This window comes from Dendrobates tinctorius, unplaced genomic scaffold (assembly GCF_039654945.1).
Source record: "Dendrobates tinctorius isolate UK_male_01 unplaced genomic scaffold, ASM3965494v1 ptg000008l, whole genome shotgun sequence".
Lineage (NCBI taxonomy): Eukaryota > Metazoa > Chordata > Amphibia > Anura > Dendrobatidae > Dendrobates > Dendrobates tinctorius.
In genome coordinates, this window is record NW_027361676.1 from 66,940,183 (window position 1) to 66,960,276 (window position 20,094).

At 45.7% G+C, this 20,094-nt stretch overlaps 1 protein-coding gene across 1 annotated transcript in view; it reads left to right on the top strand.

Annotated features, from left to right (window-relative positions):
- The window catches only part of WWC2 (WW and C2 domain containing 2), a 224,305-nt gene that overhangs the window by 109,920 nt on the left and 94,291 nt on the right, over window positions 1–20,094 (top strand). The window contains exons 4-7 of the mRNA XM_073577983.1: window positions 2,550–2,626; window positions 4,013–4,092; window positions 11,886–12,015; window positions 12,688–12,834. Of these exons, the coding sequence (XP_073434084.1) occupies window positions 2,550–2,626; window positions 4,013–4,092; window positions 11,886–12,015; window positions 12,688–12,834 (434 nt within the window). The remainder of the gene's footprint in view (window positions 1–2,549; window positions 2,627–4,012; window positions 4,093–11,885; window positions 12,016–12,687; window positions 12,835–20,094) is intronic.

Consider the following 20,094-nt stretch of genomic DNA (forward strand, 5'->3'; position numbering starts at 1 on the left):
GTGGTCCCCAAAGGAGGCACGCCTCCCGATCAACTTATTGGAGATACGAGCAATTCGGCTGGCTCAGAAAAAGTTTCATCACTTTCTAGCAGGCCGCCCCGTTCGGATTCAGTCGGACAACGCCACGGCGGTGGCTTACATAAATCACCAAGGAGGCACCCGCAGCAGAGCAACAATGCGCGAGGTGGGGCACGGTCTGCAGTGGGCCGAAGCAAACCACTCCGGTGTTTTCGGCTGTCCACATCCTGGGCGTGGAAAATTGGGTGGCAGACTTTCTCAGCCGGCAGGGTCTTGCGTCCAGAGAGTGGTCTCTGCATCCCGAAGTCTTCCGGCAGATTTGACAGCTGTGGGAAACTCCGGATGTGGACCTGATGGCGTCCAGAGTGAGCGCCAAGGTGCCCACATATGTCGCTCAGGCCAGGGACCCGCAGGCAATCGCTGTGGACGCGTTGGTTCTGCCATGGAACCAGTTTCGCCTCCCATATCTATTTCCCCCGCTGCCACTACTTCAGAGAGTCATCAAGAAGATCAAGACGGGAGGGGTCCCGGTGATTCTGCTGACCCCAGACTGGCCCCGTTGAGCGTGGTACGCAGATCTAATGCAGCTGCTCGCCGACGTTCCTTGGCGCCTACCAGAGCGCCCAGATCTACTTTCTCAGGGGCCGATTTGCCACCCGAAGTCAGGGGCCTTGTGTTTGGCGGCATGGCCGTTGAATCTTGGATTCTAACCCAGGTGCAGTTCGGGAGCAAGGTGGTCGCTAAAATGATTAGCGCCCAGAAGCCTGCTTCAGCACGAAATTACCACCACACCTGGAAGGTGTTCTTTGCTTGGAGTCGAGGCCGCGGTGTCTCTCGGGCTTAGCCCCAAGTTCCCTCAGGAGACAAATGTCGGCCTTATCCGTTCTGTTCCAGCGCAGAATTGCTACCAATCTGCAGGTGAAGACCTTCATCCAGGGAGTCACCCACTTGGTACCTCCATATAAGGTACCTGTGGACGCTTGGGACCTTAAACTGGTCCTAAGTATTCCGCAGGAAGTTCCATTTGAACTGCTTCAGGATATCTCTTTGAGGTACCTTTCCTGGAAAGTGGTGTTCCTAGTGGCCATCACTTCTATCAGGCGGGTTTCAGAACTGGCAGCCCTATCCTGCCAAGCCGAAAGTCGTCTCCTCTTTTCACAGTAATGAAGATGTTGTCTTGCCTTCATTTTGTCCAGCACCGGTGTACCGTGTGGAAAAGGCTCTTCACACGTTGGACCTGGTAAGAGCCCTCCGGAGGTACGTGTCGAGGACGGCAACCTTTCATCAGATGGACACAGTTCGTGCTCCCTGAAGGGCGCAGGAAGTGACTCTCCTCCAGGCCCTGGGTACCATAATCCTGTAAAAAATAGAATAAAAATAAAAAATAGGGATATACTCACCTTCTGATGGCCCCGGAGCCTTCCCGCCTCTCGCCACGCTCCCAGCATCTTCCGGTCCCAGTAATGCTTTGCGCGAATCACCTGAGATTATGTTGCGCTCTCGCGAGCGTGACGTCACAAAGGTCCTTCACGCAAAGCATCACTGGGACCGGAAGATGCCGGGAGCACCACAGAGCAGATCGGGGGCCGTCGGAAGGTGAGAATAACCATTTTTTTTATTATTTTTAATGTTCTATCTTTTACTATTGATGCTGCATAGGCAACATCAATAGTAAAAAGTTGGTCACACTTGTCAAGCACTATGCTTGACAAGTGTGACCAACCTGTCAATCACCTTTGCAAGTGATGCTTGTAAAGCGCAAACATTCTGCAAGCTAAAAACACTTGCAAAATGCTTGTGATTAGCGGGAAAACGTATGCGAATTCTGCATGAGTTTAACCCGCGGCGAGAGTTGCGGAAATTTCCGCAGCATTTCCAAACGTGTGCACATAGCCTTAATGTTACATCCATTGCTCTGTGACATCCCCACTTTTTTTTTTTTTTTTTATGTATTGAATTATGTAAAAATGTGGCCCACACAACTGCTTCAAGTATTAAAGGGATGTCTGGGCAAAAAGAAAAAGTCCACAGGAGCCTTGGATTTGTAAAAAAAATGATGAACCAATTTATAGTCTCCTACCAGCACCTACCATGAACTAGCCCTCGCCGCTCAGTAGTCTGCACTGACACAGGAAGAGGAAATCTCATCGTTGAACCATCAGCAGGACCACTGCGGCCTATGATTGGCTGCAGCGGTCAGGTTACATATGCAGCAAGGCATGAGAAAAATCTCATATGAGGCACTAGTCAAGTAATCTGACTGCCACTGCGGTTTTGCTGCTAGTGGAGCAGTGACATCTCTTCCTGTGTCAGTGCAGGTCACTGAGCGGTCTGTGCTTGATCCAGGTAGGAATAGGTTGCTCTACTTTTGCCCAAATTATGCAGATTAGCTAAGGTGACCAGTGTTGTATGGCGACTGTTACTACACTGCCCTGTAATTACTCTGACGTCCATTTTTGGCAGAATTTGACTTAATTTACCGATTCTCTATGGAACCTTTTGATTAAACTTCTTTTATTTTATAATTTTAGTATTTTCAGGCTCATCGTCAAGTACAAAGTATGACCCTGATATTCTTAAAGCAGAAATCTCCACCACAAAAGTCAGGGTAAGGCTTCTAAATATATACATGTTTCTATGGTTACTTATTTTTTCCCATTAATTGCTTGCATTCAATGTAAAATACACTGGTAGAACACAAAGCATTAATAGTAATCCTGCAGCAAGCTGCCTAATGCCTAATTGTGTATTAAATGTTATATAAAATATCAATACATCCTGTAATTGTGCTATTGTTTAGATGTGGGCTGTGGTGTGGAGAATAGGGGTATACAGAAAATGTTACAGGGAAAAAAAGGCCATAATTACAAGTACCAGGTCATAATAGCAATCTAGTGCAGAATGCAGCAGACGACCATGATATAAAAGCATTCTGTGTGCTTCTATGACGCTAAATCCCATGGTACAGTAGGTGTGTGCGTGGTTGTCCATCAGTATATTACATCTGTGCTACCTCCGCCTTTATCATGTGGGCCGCCGCATCCGTCACAAGAATAGTATTGTGAGCAGGTATTGGTAAGCATGCCATTTTTGTTTCCTATGTTGTTTTTTGGCTTTATTATCATTTGCACTGAACTGAATAAGGTATGGAGTCAGTTAACATGCGGTTTTCTATATGGGCAGGATACAGACTTGAATCCTTTTGGACAATAGTTTCACTACAGCTATAATCCTTCTTAGGGCGTAGTCAGATGGCCGTATAACATGGGCGACGATCACATCGCAATGCTCAGACTAGCCGGCGGCTGTTATGACCCAAGCGTGACAGCTGCATGGAAATACATGCTCTGGTCAGCCGAGCCGCCGCCTAGTCCAAGCATTCTGATGTGGTCGTCGTCCATTTCATACGGCCATCTGACTACACCCTAAAGAGGTTTTCTGTAGGATAGGTGATAAGTAGAGATGAGTAAATCCGTTTGCAGGACCCTGGTAGCTTGTGGATCACACCGCCACAATAACGTCATGTCTGGCCTACAAATCACTTGAGGCTCAAGTGACTCTGGCAGTTCGCAGGGTTCCCGTCCGACAGCCACAGAGAACTTATGTGATAGACGCCCATTTGCTTGAAGGAAAAATTTGCCCCTTTATTGACAGGGTATGACTTTGGAACGGAGTGGCACAGAAGTAAAAGATAAAACTTCAAGAATCAGTGGAGCAGTGGCAATTGAAGGAGATACTTTAAATGAAAAAAATCCATTGAGAAGGTCCTCTTTAGGGTGGAATCCATGCTAAATATCCATAATTGATCTGAAGCAATGCAGTGTTGACCTTTGACTACTCATGATCGCAGTGGGTATTAATTTACTTGGTAGGAGCTGAATCCATGGGAACCTATGGGCCGTTTCTGATAGAGTGCAGCGTCAGATAGGGGTGGCTTGAGTCAGAACAGCCATGTCAGATCATAAACTATACTCCACTTCTGTGCCTTCACTAGGTAAAAAAGCTGAAGCGGGAGCTGTCACAAATGAAGCAGGAACTTCTGTACAAGGAGCAGGGCTTCCAGACATTACAGCGGTGAGTCTCAATGCAAAATTTGTTCTCTTAGCTTCTCGTTCGGCGTCTTGCCACAGCTCGGTCCGCCCTCTTCTCCATATACTTGGCATAACCCTTTTCTTTAAGGTCACGTAGAAAATTGAGCTCATTTTCCATCAGAAGTCATGAGATCCACTCGCTCTTTGCCTTGACGTGATAATCCTCTGCTTGTGACAGGACCCTTTTTTTTTTTTTTTTTTTATTTTGTAGGCCTTTTTTTTTTTTTTTTTTTTTAACAGTTTGTAGCAGCATGGACTAAGAATGGGTAAAAAAGCAACACAAATCGACAATAAATCAAAGATTAGTTCTAATACTCAACGTGTCTCCGGACATTACAACAGGCACACTGATTTTTTTTTTTAGAGACTGGGAAGAGAAGACATGGCAATTACTTTATAGTGTTAATCGTTTTAGTTTTATGGACATCGTTGGAAATCAGTGTTTCGGGAATTTCTCCTGTTTTTTTTAATTTTTTGGTATTTGACTAGATAAATGAGGCTATCAAGTATTTTTTATCACCCATCCTCCTTAAAGGGATTGATATTGATCACCTATCCTTAAGGGGGTTTTACACTAAGCGATATTGCTAGCAATATCGCTAAAACGTCACCGGTTTTGTGACGTTATAGCGATATTGCTAGCGATATCGCTATGTGTGATACTTACCAGCGACCGGCTCCCCCACTGTCCATCGCTGATCGCGCGAGAATGTCCGGCTCCATTTTTCGTCGGGCGCTTCCTGCTGAGACTTCCTGCTGTGACGTCCAGCGACACGTGGAGGCGGGCGGGAGGACGTCTGGATCGCTGTGTGTGAATGGTAAGTATCGTGCGCTGCGTCGCTGCTGAATCGCTGTGAGGTCTTTCTGTATGAAAGCTCACTAGCGATCATTTAGCGATGCACCAGCGATCCTGACCGGGTGGGATCGCTGGTGCATCGCTAAATGTAAAAGGGCCTTTAGGAAGGTCATAGATATCAGATCGGCAACGGTCTGACATCCGGCACTCCCACCTATCAGCTTTCTCTTTCTTGGGCAGCTGCCGGATGTAGACAATGAGCAAGAGCTGAACGCCATTGCTCTGTATACCAGGCACCACAGACAAGCTCCTGTTTGGATGAGTAGGAGCTGATCTGCGGGAATCATTACCTAAACTTTGAAACATAAGAAAATAGAAGTACTTTCCCCAAGTTTGTCTGTCTGCTGAAGTTTCTTTTTTTCCCCCTTTTACATTGTTGAATAAGTAAAAAAAAAAACAAAATGCGGTTATCCTTTCTCGATCAGATACACATTCTCTATCTTGATTATTTGCAATCTATAATGCCATTTCTTGTGAGAAAAGCATCAGACCCCTTAAAGACGCTGCTATAGTGTCTGCCATTACTATCTCTTGTGGTCGGGCATTTCACAGTCTGACTGCTCTAACTGTAAAGAACCCTTTCCTATCTAGCTACTGCAATCAGATTTCCTCCACTCGTAATGAAGTCCACTGGTCCTTTTGTAAGGTCTTTGGAAACAATAAATCACGTGCCATTCCTTTGTATTGACCACACATGTATTTATACATAATTGAGGTCGCATGTGAGGAGTTTTAAGCTGAAGAAGCCCAGCTTTTCTAAGATTTCATCATAGGCCTTCCAACCCAAGTATTAATTGAGTTCTCCACCTATGAATTCATTTTAGCTCTTTTTTTTTTTTTTTTTTTTAATGTAGAGCCTAAAACTGGATTCCATGTTTTAGCCTTATAAGTGATTTATAGCGTGATAATACATTGGGATTGCAGGATTCTTTTTTACACCCTAAATTCTTGTTTGCTTTTGCAGCTGCTGTCTGACATTGAGTGCTGCTGCTCAGCTTACTTGTAACCAGAATACTCAAGTTCTTCTCCGTTCTGTATTTTTTCCATTCTGATAGAAATATTGTAAAAAAACAAAAAAAACAAGAAGGAACGAGTCTCCCAACAATTGATAATCACCTCTATTGTGGTATTCGGGTGAAAATCGAGATTTAAATGCCATTGTTGGCTTTGTATTGGCCCTTCAGGATGTTGCTTGCTAGAAAAGCTATGGCTTGAAAGTGCACCAGAGTACCTAAGTGGTCTGTGTTGTTTTCACCCCATTAAAATAAGGTCCTGTAGTTTTTAAAATTATTCTTTAATTGCCCTTAACAATAGAACAGATGTTTAGGGTATACTGATATACCATTGACTGAGCAACCTGCATTTAACCCTTTCCGTGCGGTTCCAGACCCATAGAAAAAGCTAAAAATGCGGAACTTTCTGTGAATTAATGAGCATGCTGCGTTTTTTACCGCAAAGCGTTTTTTTCGCGGTAAAAAACGCATACATCTGCACAAAAATTGCGGAATTCATTTAAATGAATGGTAAGCTTCTTTTAAGCGTTTTTGATGCGGTTTATTTGGTAAAACCGCGAAAAAACGTGAATTAAACGCTGTGTGAACACAGTCTAAGGCTACGATGCTTTATGGAATGCTGCATTCTAAAGGCTTCTTTAATATTTGGTGGCTTTTTTGGGGGGCTGGGACATTGTTTTAATTTAACTTTTTAATAGGCTTGCTATTCTAAATAACCATTGCAGCTCAAAATAATGTTTGTTGTTTAATGAAGAATAATTATAGAGACACAGCAATAGCAGAATGTGGTTTAGGTAGCCCAAACAAAAGGATAGTAGTCCTCATATAAGTAATAGAAATACAGCAATAGCTAGGGAATTAAAACATAACATTTAATAGAATCTTTACAAAGAAAAAAAACACGGCCTAAAATTGTTCAAAAGCAAGACTGCTTTCACCATAATATTTAATATGGTGGAAAAGACAGACCCACTTCCCACCTTATGAGGAAAGGTTGCAGGATTTGGGAATGTTTAGTTTGCAAAAGAGAAGACTGAGAGGAGACTTAATAGCTGTCTACAAATATCTAAAGGGCTGTCACATTGTAGAAGGATCAACTTTATTCTCATTTGCAAAAGGAAAGACTAGAAGCAATGGGATGAAGCTGAATGGGAGGAGACACAGATTAGATATTAGAAAAAACTTTTTGACAGTTAGAGTAATCAATGAGTGGAACAGGCTGCCACGAGAAGTGGTGAGTTCTCCTTCAATGGAAGTCTTCAAACAGAGGCTGGACAGACATCTAACTGGGATGATTTAGCGAATCCTGCTTTGAGCAGGGGGTTGGACTAGATGGCCCAGGAGGTCCCTTCCAACTCTACGATTCTATGATTCACACTTTGCAGTTAAAAAAAACAAAAAAAAACTGCCAGTATAGAAGATTGGTTGCCTTTGTCAGTATCACTGACATGGAGAATGTATGCATATAGGGCCTGACATAATCTGATCAGAATGTGGTATAACAAAGCACATCAGACAGTCATACAGAGCTAATCTGAGTCAGGTATGATGAGCGGTAGATCAATCAAACAATGAACATCAGTGGAGTGATCTCACCCCATTCTGGCAGGTAAAGGACCTCTGACAGACCGATAGTTATTGTTCCTTACTGACACCCTCAAATAGCCTTGGAATGTGGCTATATCTACAGCATCGTGATGCCTAATGCCACACAGGACAATCGGTCTGTTTGCTTTTCACTAGTGATGAGCGAGTATACTTGTTGCTCGGGTGGTCTCCGAGTATTTTAGCGTGCTCGGAGAATTAGTTTTCGTCGTCTCATCTGCATTATTTGCGACTGCTAGCCAGCCTGAATACATATGTGTATTGCTTGTTTGTTAGGGAATTCCCACATGTATTCAGCCTGTCTACAAGTCACAAATCATGCAGATTAGACAACGAAAACTTAGTCTCCGAGCACGCCAAAATACTCGGAGGACATCCGAGCACGCTCGGGAAAACCTGAGGATTGATGCTACTCGCCCATCACTACTTGACACCAAAATGCGTATATTGTTACATTTGAAGACGCTATAACGTATGTAATACCCCTACTTAAGTTGGAAGAAAAAACAGAAGGGTTTTAAATGTGCTTTCATTTATTTATCTTGCATTTTCCGGCAATTATTTTCCCATTTATTTGTTTTCCACTTCCAAGGCTCAGGTTTGGGAAGACCTGATCTGTGTGCTGTCATATTTTGGCACTTTATTTATAAAGCCTATAATCTGTGTTCCTCGCTGGCCCCCTATATACATGCCTACCCCTTCTCTGCGAGCTTCTGGCCCTCCCCTGCACAGCCTATGTCAGTGCCAACATGGGGGTTCACTACAAACTGCCCAAAATGCCGAAGCTGCATTATATGAATGCTTGGTTGAAGGGGATTTAGTGACAGGAAACTGATTAATTTAGTTTCCTACCACAATATGGAAGCGGGATGTCAGAAGGACAGCCTGACCCTGATGATGGTTCTGGGGACAAATAACGTGCAACTCCATCTTAATTAGCGGCTTCTATCACAGGGATCGTGCCGTTAGTGCTTAAATGTATGTGGTGAGGGCGGCGAGGGGTTAATGTGACAGTCTACTAGAGTTTCTCGTATTGTACGGAATTGTTGTGAGATGTCACCCTTCCCTCTCCGAACAGGCCTCCTGATGAATATCTTCGATTTAATGTTTTCCGTGCAGAGGTCAGGGGAAGCCAGCAGGACGGTTTCTATGGCCTAGATTTTGGGTATTTGACTTAGGCTCATTATAACTTTTTACAGCTTGTAACAAGCTAAATATATCACCACTTCATGTCTGTGTTCTTCATGTCCTGCCTTTGGTGATAGCCTAAGGAAACGCTTCCTTTGAGACGGGTCACAAAGCCTCGTACGAGTCGGTGTTAAGCTGATTTTCCGAAATGACATTCTTTGGAAACGACGCTCATTTTTATTTTCCATTGTTTGTCCTGTAATGTAAGAGCGCAGCTGCTCGGCGCGCCACACGGACCATGCATCTCGCCCCACGTTACGCTGGTATGAAATCTGAACTAGACCCGTAATGGTTTAAATCTCTTCCGTTCTGTTCTTTCCGTACCTTAAGTAATCGCACCTCACGCCACCGTGCCAGATTAAAGGTTAGCCAAGCAGTCTGTCATTATATTAATACAACAACGTCGTATTGTTTTAGATCAGCTCGCTTGCAAGCAATTTTGATAGGAATCCAAAGCATGTTTGAGAAACTGACAACAACATACCACAAGGAAACAATGGCCAGTTGTTCCAGAAACTCGGGCAGGCACTCCGAGACTTATGCGGAGGCAGGGGAGCATGTTGGGCTCTGCTCACATGTCCGGTACTTATTTCTGGTTTTGGATCTATTTTGGGATAAAAATGAAAATAAAATGTTCATTTAAATGGGAACGGAAGTGACATAAAGTGTCTTCCATTCGCCTTCTTTCTAGCTACAATAAGTTTGTAATTTTTGTTATTTTTTTAAGCTGGATCAAAGAAACTGTCAGCACATCTTTTTCTTGTCTGGCAAAAAAAAAAATAGTAACATAATCCTTTTTCTTTTCAAAAACGGTGAGGTCTATGGAAAATGGATGATAACAGAGAGTCCTATTTTAGGTAATCTGTTAACAGAACCTTTTTTTTTTTTTTTTTTTTGCACCACTAGAGGTGTTCAGAAATGCCTATACTGAAAACCAATATGCTTAGTTTTATTTTTTTTTTTGAGACAAATCCATTCAAAGACTGGCTTCTATTTAGCATCTGCCCATACTCCATTTGTAATGGATCTTTTCCATTTTGGATCCATTACAGATTCACAGCTGAGCATGTGAATAAAGCCTTAAATCTTTCACTACCTAGAATTTATATGCTTACCTTCAGATAACAGGGTTTTCACCAGTGATTGCTATTGCTCTTGGGTTGTGGGGCACCATCTGTTGGGACATCCACTGATATGTTAAAGAATTCTCAACCCCTAATGAGCACTGTTGTCTACCCATTTCTTTTGTTTCATAGGCACTTGTTGCAATACAGCCGTACTTGCTCGATTCAATAAAGCCATTATTTGATAATGAGTTTTCTAAACTAGTCAACCCCTTTAATTCTGGAGAACTGCCATTTTGTTTAGCCAAGTGCATGAGCCCAAGCTTATTTTGGATTTGTAATTTTTTTAGCCAATTCATCTCATTAAGACTCTGTTCACATTTGGATTTGAGTGTGAAATACAAAGTTTGGCTTTTATCCCAAGGCTCAATATTGACTTTTAGGATCGCTGCTCCCAGTAGGTGGCACTAAACTTCAAGTCCTCTTCATTACCCCTTAAACCTCAGCGTGAACTACAAAATCACAATCCATGTCCAATCATGTGTTTTTAAGGGGACTCGCACACATTTGATTTATTTATTTTTTGTTATGGGCTTGTTCTAGTTGACCACAATTTCTAATATATTTAAGTCCATACCTCCATGCCTTCTAATGTATGGTATGCTACTTTTGTCACGTGTAAGGCTGGGCTCACGCTGCGTTAATGCAGTCCGTTTAAAGGATTGCGTTTCACCGCGGCATAATGCGATATAATGCAGTCAGTTGATGCTGCCATTCACTTCCATTGGGAGTGCATCACTAGCGCAAGCCATAAATCTGCATGCGCTAGCGATGTGTCGTCATTCTCTGACGGACCCTTGGACGTGGCCTGCAGCGTCCGGGGGTCCGTCACTGCTAGCGCAGATGAAGCGATCGCATTTTGTGAGTATCCTTAATGCAGTCCGTCAACACTATGCGTTGAACGGACTGCATTAACGCTATGTGAACCTGGCCTAACCCATTTCATTATCTATTCGCTATTTGTTCATTGGATGACCTATTTTAAAGGGGTTCTCTGAGCAAATACAGATAACCTATCCATTGGATTAGTGGGGGTTCAACATCGGGCACCTCTAACCAATCAGCTTTTTGCTCTGACTGAGGATGTATATGATGAATGGAGTAGTACCGCACAACTCCATTCAATGGTTAGCGGCTGACTCACGGGGGGTGTTGGACCCCCATTATTCCAATATTTATGACCTATCCTAAGGACATCTTATCAATATCATTTGTATATTTTTCCATAATTTATATTTTATAAGTCACTTCCGTTTTAATTACCTTGAACGTATTAGGGTATGGGATCCGCAGCGTTTTTGCAGATGTGGGTCTGCAGCAGATCTAGGTGCGTTGTACAGTGCCATTGTTTTCAGTGCACATGCTGCGGATTTTTCCACGCGGTTTTGCTGCGGTTTACAATCCGCAGCATGTCAATTCTTTTGTGCAGAAACACTGCGGTTTCACACCTCATCCATTATGAAGTGTAAAACCGCAGGCAAATCTGCAGATAAACCGCAGGACTTTAGTCCTGCGGTTTATCTGCGGATTTCACTCCAAAATCCGCAGAGCCAAAAAACTCCGTGTGCACATAGCTTTACATGTGCCTAGTACGTAGTGTTTTTTCCCTCCCACGAGTATGGTTTGGATTGGTCACTTGTCGGTTTCCATGCAGCTTACTCTGAGCACCCTACTGTGCAATGACTTTATATTTTTCTTAGGTTTTAAGTGCTAACAAGACCAAAAACAAAACAGAACTCCAACTGACCCTATTAAAGTCTATGATTTCTTCCCGGAGCTTCTGGAACAGAATTTAATGGTGTTTTCAGTTTTGGGGACGGACTGTGTCCTGTCTGCATGAATGGGAAATGCTTTATTCCATGCCACAATCTTCATTTTATGTTTGCAGATTTGTTCCAAAGTTTCTACGTGTTCATTTTTTTTCTTTTGGTTATTTATATGCATGCTTTGTTAGTCAAAATAAAATATACCATTTTCTCTTTTCTCATAGCATTGACCAAAAAATGTCAGGAGGGCAGAGTGGCTATGAGCTTCGAGAAGCGAAGGATATCCTCTCGGAACTGAAAAGCATAAGGAAGGCAATCAGCACTGGGGAGAAGGAGAAGCAGGACCTGATGCAGGTTTGTGGGGCCGCCGATTAGCAAGTGAACGTACGTCGGTGTGAACACGGTCTTATTGTTTGCGTAACATCTGCGTCCGTGACGGCGATATGTGTAGTATTGATGGAATATTGTGAGTAGAAGTCGTCATAGGCATGAATGCTTTAGAAAACTCAGTCTGAGGAGACCCTGAATATAATTGAAATTGTGAGGAAGCTGTAGTGTAGTAGTCGCTATTGTTGCTTCTTAATTTTCACTTCATCTTGAAAAGTCCGCGCATGGAGTCAGTCACAAAAACCCATTCTATCCCTGGCGAACTGTTCCCAGAAAACTTGATCATCACCTAAGTTTTTATAAAGATGATCCAGTTACCTGGAAGAGCAGAAAAAGCCTCACACAGGATCTTGATGTAGTGTTTCTTATGCTCGTGGGATGGCGCCCTTCCCTCTGCACATCTGTAAGGCATGGGCTTCATGTGCCCTATTCTGGCCATACAACACACTTGTGCTATGTATTACCATGGTTCTTCTGTGATGATGGGAGTAAATTGGCTCCGCACATTCCATGACTCGGTCAGCCTTCCTTAGTGATGTCCTCTTGTAGAGCTGAGACGCCATGTTTATTTGTTTGTTTTCATCTGTTTTGCCTCTTGCTTTACAGTTGTAACGTGCACTTTCTGCTTTGTGTTATTAGAGCCTCGCAAAGCTGAAGGAACGGTTTCATCTAGAACAAGGCAGAGGAAGATCAGAGCCTGACTTAACGTCTAACCTCACCAACTCTCATCTGTCTCTGTCCAGACAGACGCTGGATGCCGGCTCACAGACCGATATTTCTGGGGACGTAAGTCATGTGCTGCTTGTACTGAGCGAAAGACAGCGGCGCCCTGCTCCATCACAAGTTTGGTATAGACTAGTTAAAAAGGTTTCATGTATTGTTTAGTAGAACTTAGTTGCACATATATATGCAATTAAATTATGCTATACAGTGATACAATGTAGTGTAGCTGCATCCAAAATGATTACCCCCATTGAAAGTCAGGTTTATTGGTAAACTTAACAAACTTTCTGCTGTTTGTGATAATCCAGTGAAACAAGTACAGTTTCAATGGCTGAATGCATCTAATATGAAGAGTGGTGTCTCTAAATCCACCACAAAATGCAACTTTTAATGATTGCTGCAGTCTCATAATTATTCAACCACCCTCATAATAAGTGTCTTTAGTAATTAGTGAAGCCCTTCTGGCTGTTACGACCTGTTGCAGATATTAAGCACAGTCGGACACCAAATTCTGGCAGCGTTCATCTAATGTTATATTATACACCATTTGTATCATGACTATAGATGTGTATCTCATAGTCATACTATAGTATAATTAGACATAGGGATATGTGGGGGCAGATGAGTGTCTTGGTTAGGTGTCTATGCCGTGTTCCTCACGTTCTTGTAATTAGATGTAATTGGCTCTCGTAACAGTAATTGCAGTAGTCCCACGTGGTAATGGATCATTTTGTTGCTCATAAATGTGTTACTGCTTGCTTTATATGGAACTTAGAGTGTGTATTGCCATTTTACATTGCCGGCTTGTTACTAGTGAGGCTTTCCTTCTACTTGTTAATTGTGTACTACCTCCACAGCGCTTAATGAGGGATGCGTCCGTGAAGCTCAACCACTAAACTTCTGTAACCCAAATGCAGATATTCTAGGACCAGTAACTAGTGGACAATATCTATTTTTGATATCCCCTCCCCCCACTTTATTATAGTAAAATGGTCAAGCAAACAACACATTTTCGTGGACATTCAGATGACCATGGTCAGTCATTCATTTGAATGGTTGGGATGTGACTACATTTCTCCCGCGGGAAAATATTTGACTTCAACTTTCAAAAGCTGCACGTTACCTGATGAGCAAAATTTTCAATGCAGTTAAAATGGGTTTCTGTCCCACATGCTGATCTCATCTCTACTACAAGTCCATTTATTCCGTTGATGCTAGAGCAATCATACTCTTGCATACCAGTTCGCACTTTTGGCTTGGTTACTTATTATAATGTACATGGTGTGAAAAGCTGATATTCTCTGAATTACTCCATGTTCCTAGAAAACTGAGATGAGACAGAATTGTAATGCATTATTATAGGTGCCCATCAATTACTGTGAAGGGTCACTATGTTTAAAACCCTCTGCTGGGCCCACCTCTTCACTCACTGCTTAAGATTAATGTATGGGGTGTGCCATCTGTGGGCTTTTTTTTATTCTTGATTAAAACAGAATGCCCCTTCGACATTGGCAGAAATGTCATATTTAAGTACCACCAACCAATATTCCCACACTTTGCCATGATCAAATGTGTTCTTCTCAGACTGTTAAGGGAAGCCGCTTTCCCAACCCTATTATTTTTATAACCTCATTCAGAAATTTCTCTACTTTCCAAGGCCGTTGTTCAGCAAATTGCTTTCCAATAATCTTTATTCATTATTCTGCTACTTTGTTTCATAATGTAACTGTCTCTTAAAATTTTTATTGGAATTCGACTTACATTTAGGATAAGCATGTAGGTAATCTAATCATTTTTGCCCTCTCGTTAATTAGTGATTGTTTCTTTCCGTTTGTGATAGCCTTTGTTTTATTTGCATGTTGCAAAAAAAAAAAAAATCTTTTGGTAAAGTTTAGGTCTTAAAAATTCAGAGTATGATTAAATATTTATTTCCCATTTCATATATAGCACCATCACATTCCACAGCTCTGTACTGAGACGTTCATCACTCTTGGTGGTCCACATATATACTTTTTTCTCCTTCGCCTCATTGGGGGACACAGATACTGTGGGTGTATGCTTCTGCCGCTAGGAGGCTGACACTAAGTGAAAAAAAGAGGTTAGCTCCTCCTCCGTCATATACACCCTCGCCCCTATTGCGGGCGGAACTCAGTTTTTTGCTTAGTGTCCATGGAGGCACACACGTTTGGTTTTGCTCTAGACTTTTTTTTTCCCCATGAAGATGAGACCGGGGCGACGGACCCTATTAAAAGGGTCCGATCTCCCCAAACCATCAACGGGCAAGCACGTGTTGAGTATCGTCTCTACGTATCCTCTCCCGCACCGTGGGACATATCTGGGCCGTTTTCCCAAGACCTTTTTTTAAATTTTATTTTTACCGTCTATGAAGATGAGACAGGGGCAACGGATTCTATTGAAAGGGTCCGATTTCTCCAAACCATCAACGGGCGAGCACGTGCAAGTGTCCCTCCATGTATCCTCTCCCGCGACGTGGGACACAATGACCACCCATAGGTATTGAAACCATGGGCTGTACAGAGGCACAAGACTAGTCCGTGCGGCCCCCATGTTCCACCAATGCTTAGACTGCGGTGCTACAAGGCGGCGGACGGTCCCTCTCCTCACCCCCTGAAGGGGTTAGATGGAGCTAGGGTGCCTGCACCGTCCTCTTTTGTCAAGGCCCCCTCACATACCTGAGCTGGAAGCTGAAGAGGATCGTCAGTGAGGAGAGGGCCTGGGAGGGCTCCTGCGGCGAAGATCCGGGGCTGGAGCCCTTAGCGGTCAGATGCCACCGGCCAGTGGCTGCAGAGCGGTGCAGAGAAGCCCGCGCCAGTAAGTAGCGCCATTTTTTTGTGGCGCCCCCCCCCCCCCCCCCCCCCCATCGCGGGCAGGGGATAAATTGAGGCCGCGGCTTTAGCCGAAGCTAGAATGCGACCGGAAGTTCCGCCTCCGGGCCGTGCGTCAGTTCCGGCGGCCCGCCCCCCAGGCCTGGGCGGCGGGGGATAAATTTAGTCCCCAGCTTCGGAGTGCGGCTAGGCCGCAGACCCGGAAGTACCGCCCCTGGACCGGTTTATATGCTGGCGGTCCATCCCACAGCTGGTGGCGCGTGATTTTTGTGCGGAGGCGTCCAGGAACGGGGGGGCACAGGACTGGGGTAAGTGCTGCCCGGGAGACCACATGGAAAACAAGGTGCTACCTCCTTCCCCCTATCCCCAGCAGCGGACAGATACAGCGTGTCCAAAGAAGCAGCATGCATCTCTTGTCGGGCTACGTTTCACGGGCGCAGAGCAAGCGATTATGCAAAGCCGGCGACTCCAAACGCGCACAGGAGCCCTCCCCTGCGACCGAACGCACAATGCTGGTGTGGGCAGACCGCAGAGGACAAGGCTCGGGATTCCCGCTGTGCAGCGCCCGGAACCCGACGCCTAACAGAACCTCAGTGTCCGTCCTCCCCTGCGACCGCGACCAATGTGCCAAGCCCCCCAGAGTGGGCCCGATCACTGTCACAGTTCATGCAATTGAGTTCCTTCAGGCCTCAGATGGGGGCAGGGATAGTGGCTCGCCGGCCTTAGAGGGCACCTCCACCTCACAAGAGCCTCTCGCCTGCAGGGGCCGCTCTCACTCCAGGCAAACCCGAGGGAAACAGTTCCACACTGTCGCCCAGTCCATCTGGTGCCTTGGCATCCGTAAGTTCTGCTTCTCGCTCCCCGTCACCAGTGGTTGATAGCGAGCAGACCTCAGAATTCGACTCCGACGAGCCCCTTGACCTGGATACTCCAGCGTCACGTGAAACAGTGGACAGCCTCATAGAAGCCATCAATCAGACCTTGGGGATTGAGGATGATCCCGCAGTGGCTACGGGGCATGAAGTGGCATTTAAGCAAGTGAAGCACTCGCACAGAATTTTTTTCCTTTCACCCGGAGTTTGAGGATATAGTGCAGCGGCACAGAACGTCCAGACAGGCGTTTCTCGGGTCAAAAGACACTCGAAGCTTGGTATCCGTTTGCTCCGGACTTCCGTAAATAATGGATGGAATCCCCGATGGTGGATCCTCTGGTTTCGCGCCTAGCCACTAAGGCCCTGCTATCCGTCCCTAGTGTTTCCTCAATTAAGGATCCCATGGATCGCCTTATAGAGAGCTTAGCTCGCTCAGTATAGGAGGTGTCAGGGTCAGCGCTCGCTCCCTCATTCGCAGCAACTTGGGTAGCCAAGGCTATGATATCGTGGTCAGAAACATTAAACAAGGTCGCGCAGGAGCAGGATCTACCTGCAGAGATTTCGGAGGTCGCAGGTCAGATGGTGATGGCCAGAGACTATGTAATCAATGCGTCTTTGGATGCGGTCAATTGCTCGGCACTTGCTGCTGCTGATGCAGTTTCTATCAGAAGAGCCCTATGGTTAAGGACATGGCGAGCCGATTCTACTTCTAAGAAGTCCTTGACTTCCCAGCCTTATCAGTGCGGCCACCTATTTGGGGAGAAGTTGGACCAACTTATCTCCAACTCCACAGGAGGAAAGAGCGGGTTTCTCCCTCAACAAAAGGTCAAAACACTTTTTCGTCACCCGTTTTCAGGCACGTTTTCGGGCCTTTCGCAACCCCGGGTGGACTACAGCGGCCAATTCCGCCGCCTCAGGCCGCCCCAACCAGGATAGGGAGCGGCAGGTCTCATATAGAGCCAACCCATTGGGGAGAATGCATACTCGGCAGTCCAGATCGAGGGGATCCAGATCCCAAAGATCGTCAGCCAAATGACTTGAGGCCTTTACCAGATGACATCGGCAAGGTGGGCGGCTGCCTACTCTGGTTTCACCACGTCTGGGTCAATGTCGCTCACGACGCGGCCTCAGGTTACAAAATAGAATTTGTCAGATAGCCTCCAAGACGGTTTTTTCTTTGCTGGCTTCCCAGGGTGGATACCCAGGCAAGGGCTCTATTAGGAGCCATCAAATCGCTCCAGCACAACAGAGTCATTGTTCCAGTGCCGGAACACGAAAGAGCTCAGGGGTTCTATTCCAACCTTTTTGCGGTTCCCAAAAAAAGACGGGTCTGTCAGGCCTGTTTTGGACCTGAAGCTTCTGAACAAATTCATCAGGATCAGACATTTCCGGATGGAGTCTCTCCGTTCAGTCATATCTGCCATGGAGCAGTGAGAATACTTTGCCTCAGTAGACATCCAGGATGCATATCTGCATATTCCCATTTTTCATCCTCATCAGAGGTTTCTACGCTTCACCATCGGCAATCAACATTTTCAGTTTGTAGCGCTACCCTTCGGGCTAGCCACGGCTCCCAGAGTGTTCACAAAGGTTATGGCAGTTGTCATGGCCACACTGCATTCTCGAGGCATAGTCGTCTTGCCTTATCTGGACGACCTCTTGGTCAAGGGCCCGTCAATATGGGCATGCGAGGAAATGGTCAACATCACGGTAGATACTCTTGCCCGCTTAGGATGGTTGGCAATGCAAATAAGTCATCCCTTGTGCCAGCTCAGAGGATCTCCTTCCTAGGAATGATCTTCGACATTTGCCGAGGGTTGGTAATTCTCCCTCAGGAAAAGGCGCTAACTCTCCGGCAGGGAGTCCGGACACTTCCCCAACCAGTCCCTCATACCATCCGATCCGGGATGAGGATTCTAGGGAAAATTGTGGCAGCAATGGAAGCGATACCTGTCGCCCAGTTCCACCTTCGCCCCCTGCAACACGCCCTCTTGTCAGCCTGGGACAAGAATCCTTTCACGCTCGATCGGCGGTGCCGACTGTCCTCTCAAGTCAGGCAGTCACTCGGATGGTGGATTACCAGTTCCTCTCTGGCCCAGGGGAAACCTTTCCCCCCAGATCATTGGCTGGTCATGACAACCGACGCCAGTCTCCTCGGTGGGGGAGCGGTGTTTCACCACCACACAACCCAGGAACGGTGGTCGCCACAGGAAGCACGCCTCCCGATCAACTTATTGGAGATACGAGCAATTCGGCTCTGGCTCTGCAGAAGTTTCATCACTTTCTAGAAGGCCGCCCAGTCCGGATTCAATCAGACAACGCCAGGGCGGTGGCTTACATAAATCATCAAGGGGGCACCCACAGCAGAGCAAACCATGCGTGAGGTGGGGCTCATTCTTCAGTGGGCAGAAGCAAACCCCTCGGTGATTTCGGCTGTCCACATTCCAGGGCGTAGAAAATTGGGCGGCAGACTTTCTCAGCCGGCAGGGTCTTGCATCCGGAGAGTGGTCTCTACATCCCGAAGTTTTTCAGCAGATTTGTCAACTGTGGCGAGCTCCGGATGTGGACCTGATGGCTTCCAGAGTGAATGCCAAGGTGCCCACATATGTTGCTCAGGCCAGGGACCCACAGGCATTTGCGGTGGACACGTTGGTTCTGCCATGGAACCAGTTTCGCCTCCCATATCTATTTCCCACCTTTCGTGTCTCCCCTTTTTTCCTCATAGATTGTAAGCTTGCGAGCAGGGCCCTCATTCCTCTTGGTATCTGTTATGATCTATGTGATTATTGTTATGCTGTAATGTATATTGTCTGTACAAGTCCCCTCTGAAATGTAAAGTGCTGCGGAATATGTCAGCGCTATAGAAATAAAATTTATTATTATTTCCCCCACTGCCACTACTTCCGAGAGTCATCAAAAAGATCAAGACGGAAGGGGTGTCGGCGATTCTGCTGGCCCCAGACTGGCCCCGTTGAGCGTGGGACGCAGATCTAATGCAGCTGCTTGCCGACGTTCCTTGGCGCCTGCCAGAGCGCCCAGATCTACTGTCTCAAGGGCTGATTTGCCACCCGAACTCGGGGCCCTGTGTTTGACGGCATGGCCGTTGAATCTTGGATTCTATCCCAGGCAGGGTTCGGGAGCGAGGTGGTCGCTACAATGATTAGCGCCCGGAAGCCTGCTTCGGCACGAATTTACCACCACACCTGGAAGGTGTTCTTTGCTTGGTGTCGAGGCCGCGGTGTTTCTCCACTGAGATTCTCGATCTCCAACATCTTGGCTTTTCTCCAGTTGGGCTTAGAGAGCCCGGATAGCTCAGTCGGTAGAGCATTAGACTCGGGCTTTGCCCCAAGTTCCCTCAGGAGACAAATATCGCCCTTATCCGTCCTGTTCCAGCGCAGAATTGCTACCAATTTGCAGGTGAAGACTTTTCGGGGAGTCTCCCACTTGGTACCTCCCTATAAGGCACCTATGGACGCCTGGGACCTTAACATGGTCCTAAGTATTCTGCAGGAAGCTCCATTTGAACCGCTTCAGGATATCTCTTTGAGGTACCTTTCCTGGAAAGTGGTGTTCCTAGTGGCCATCACTTCCATCAGGCGGGCTTC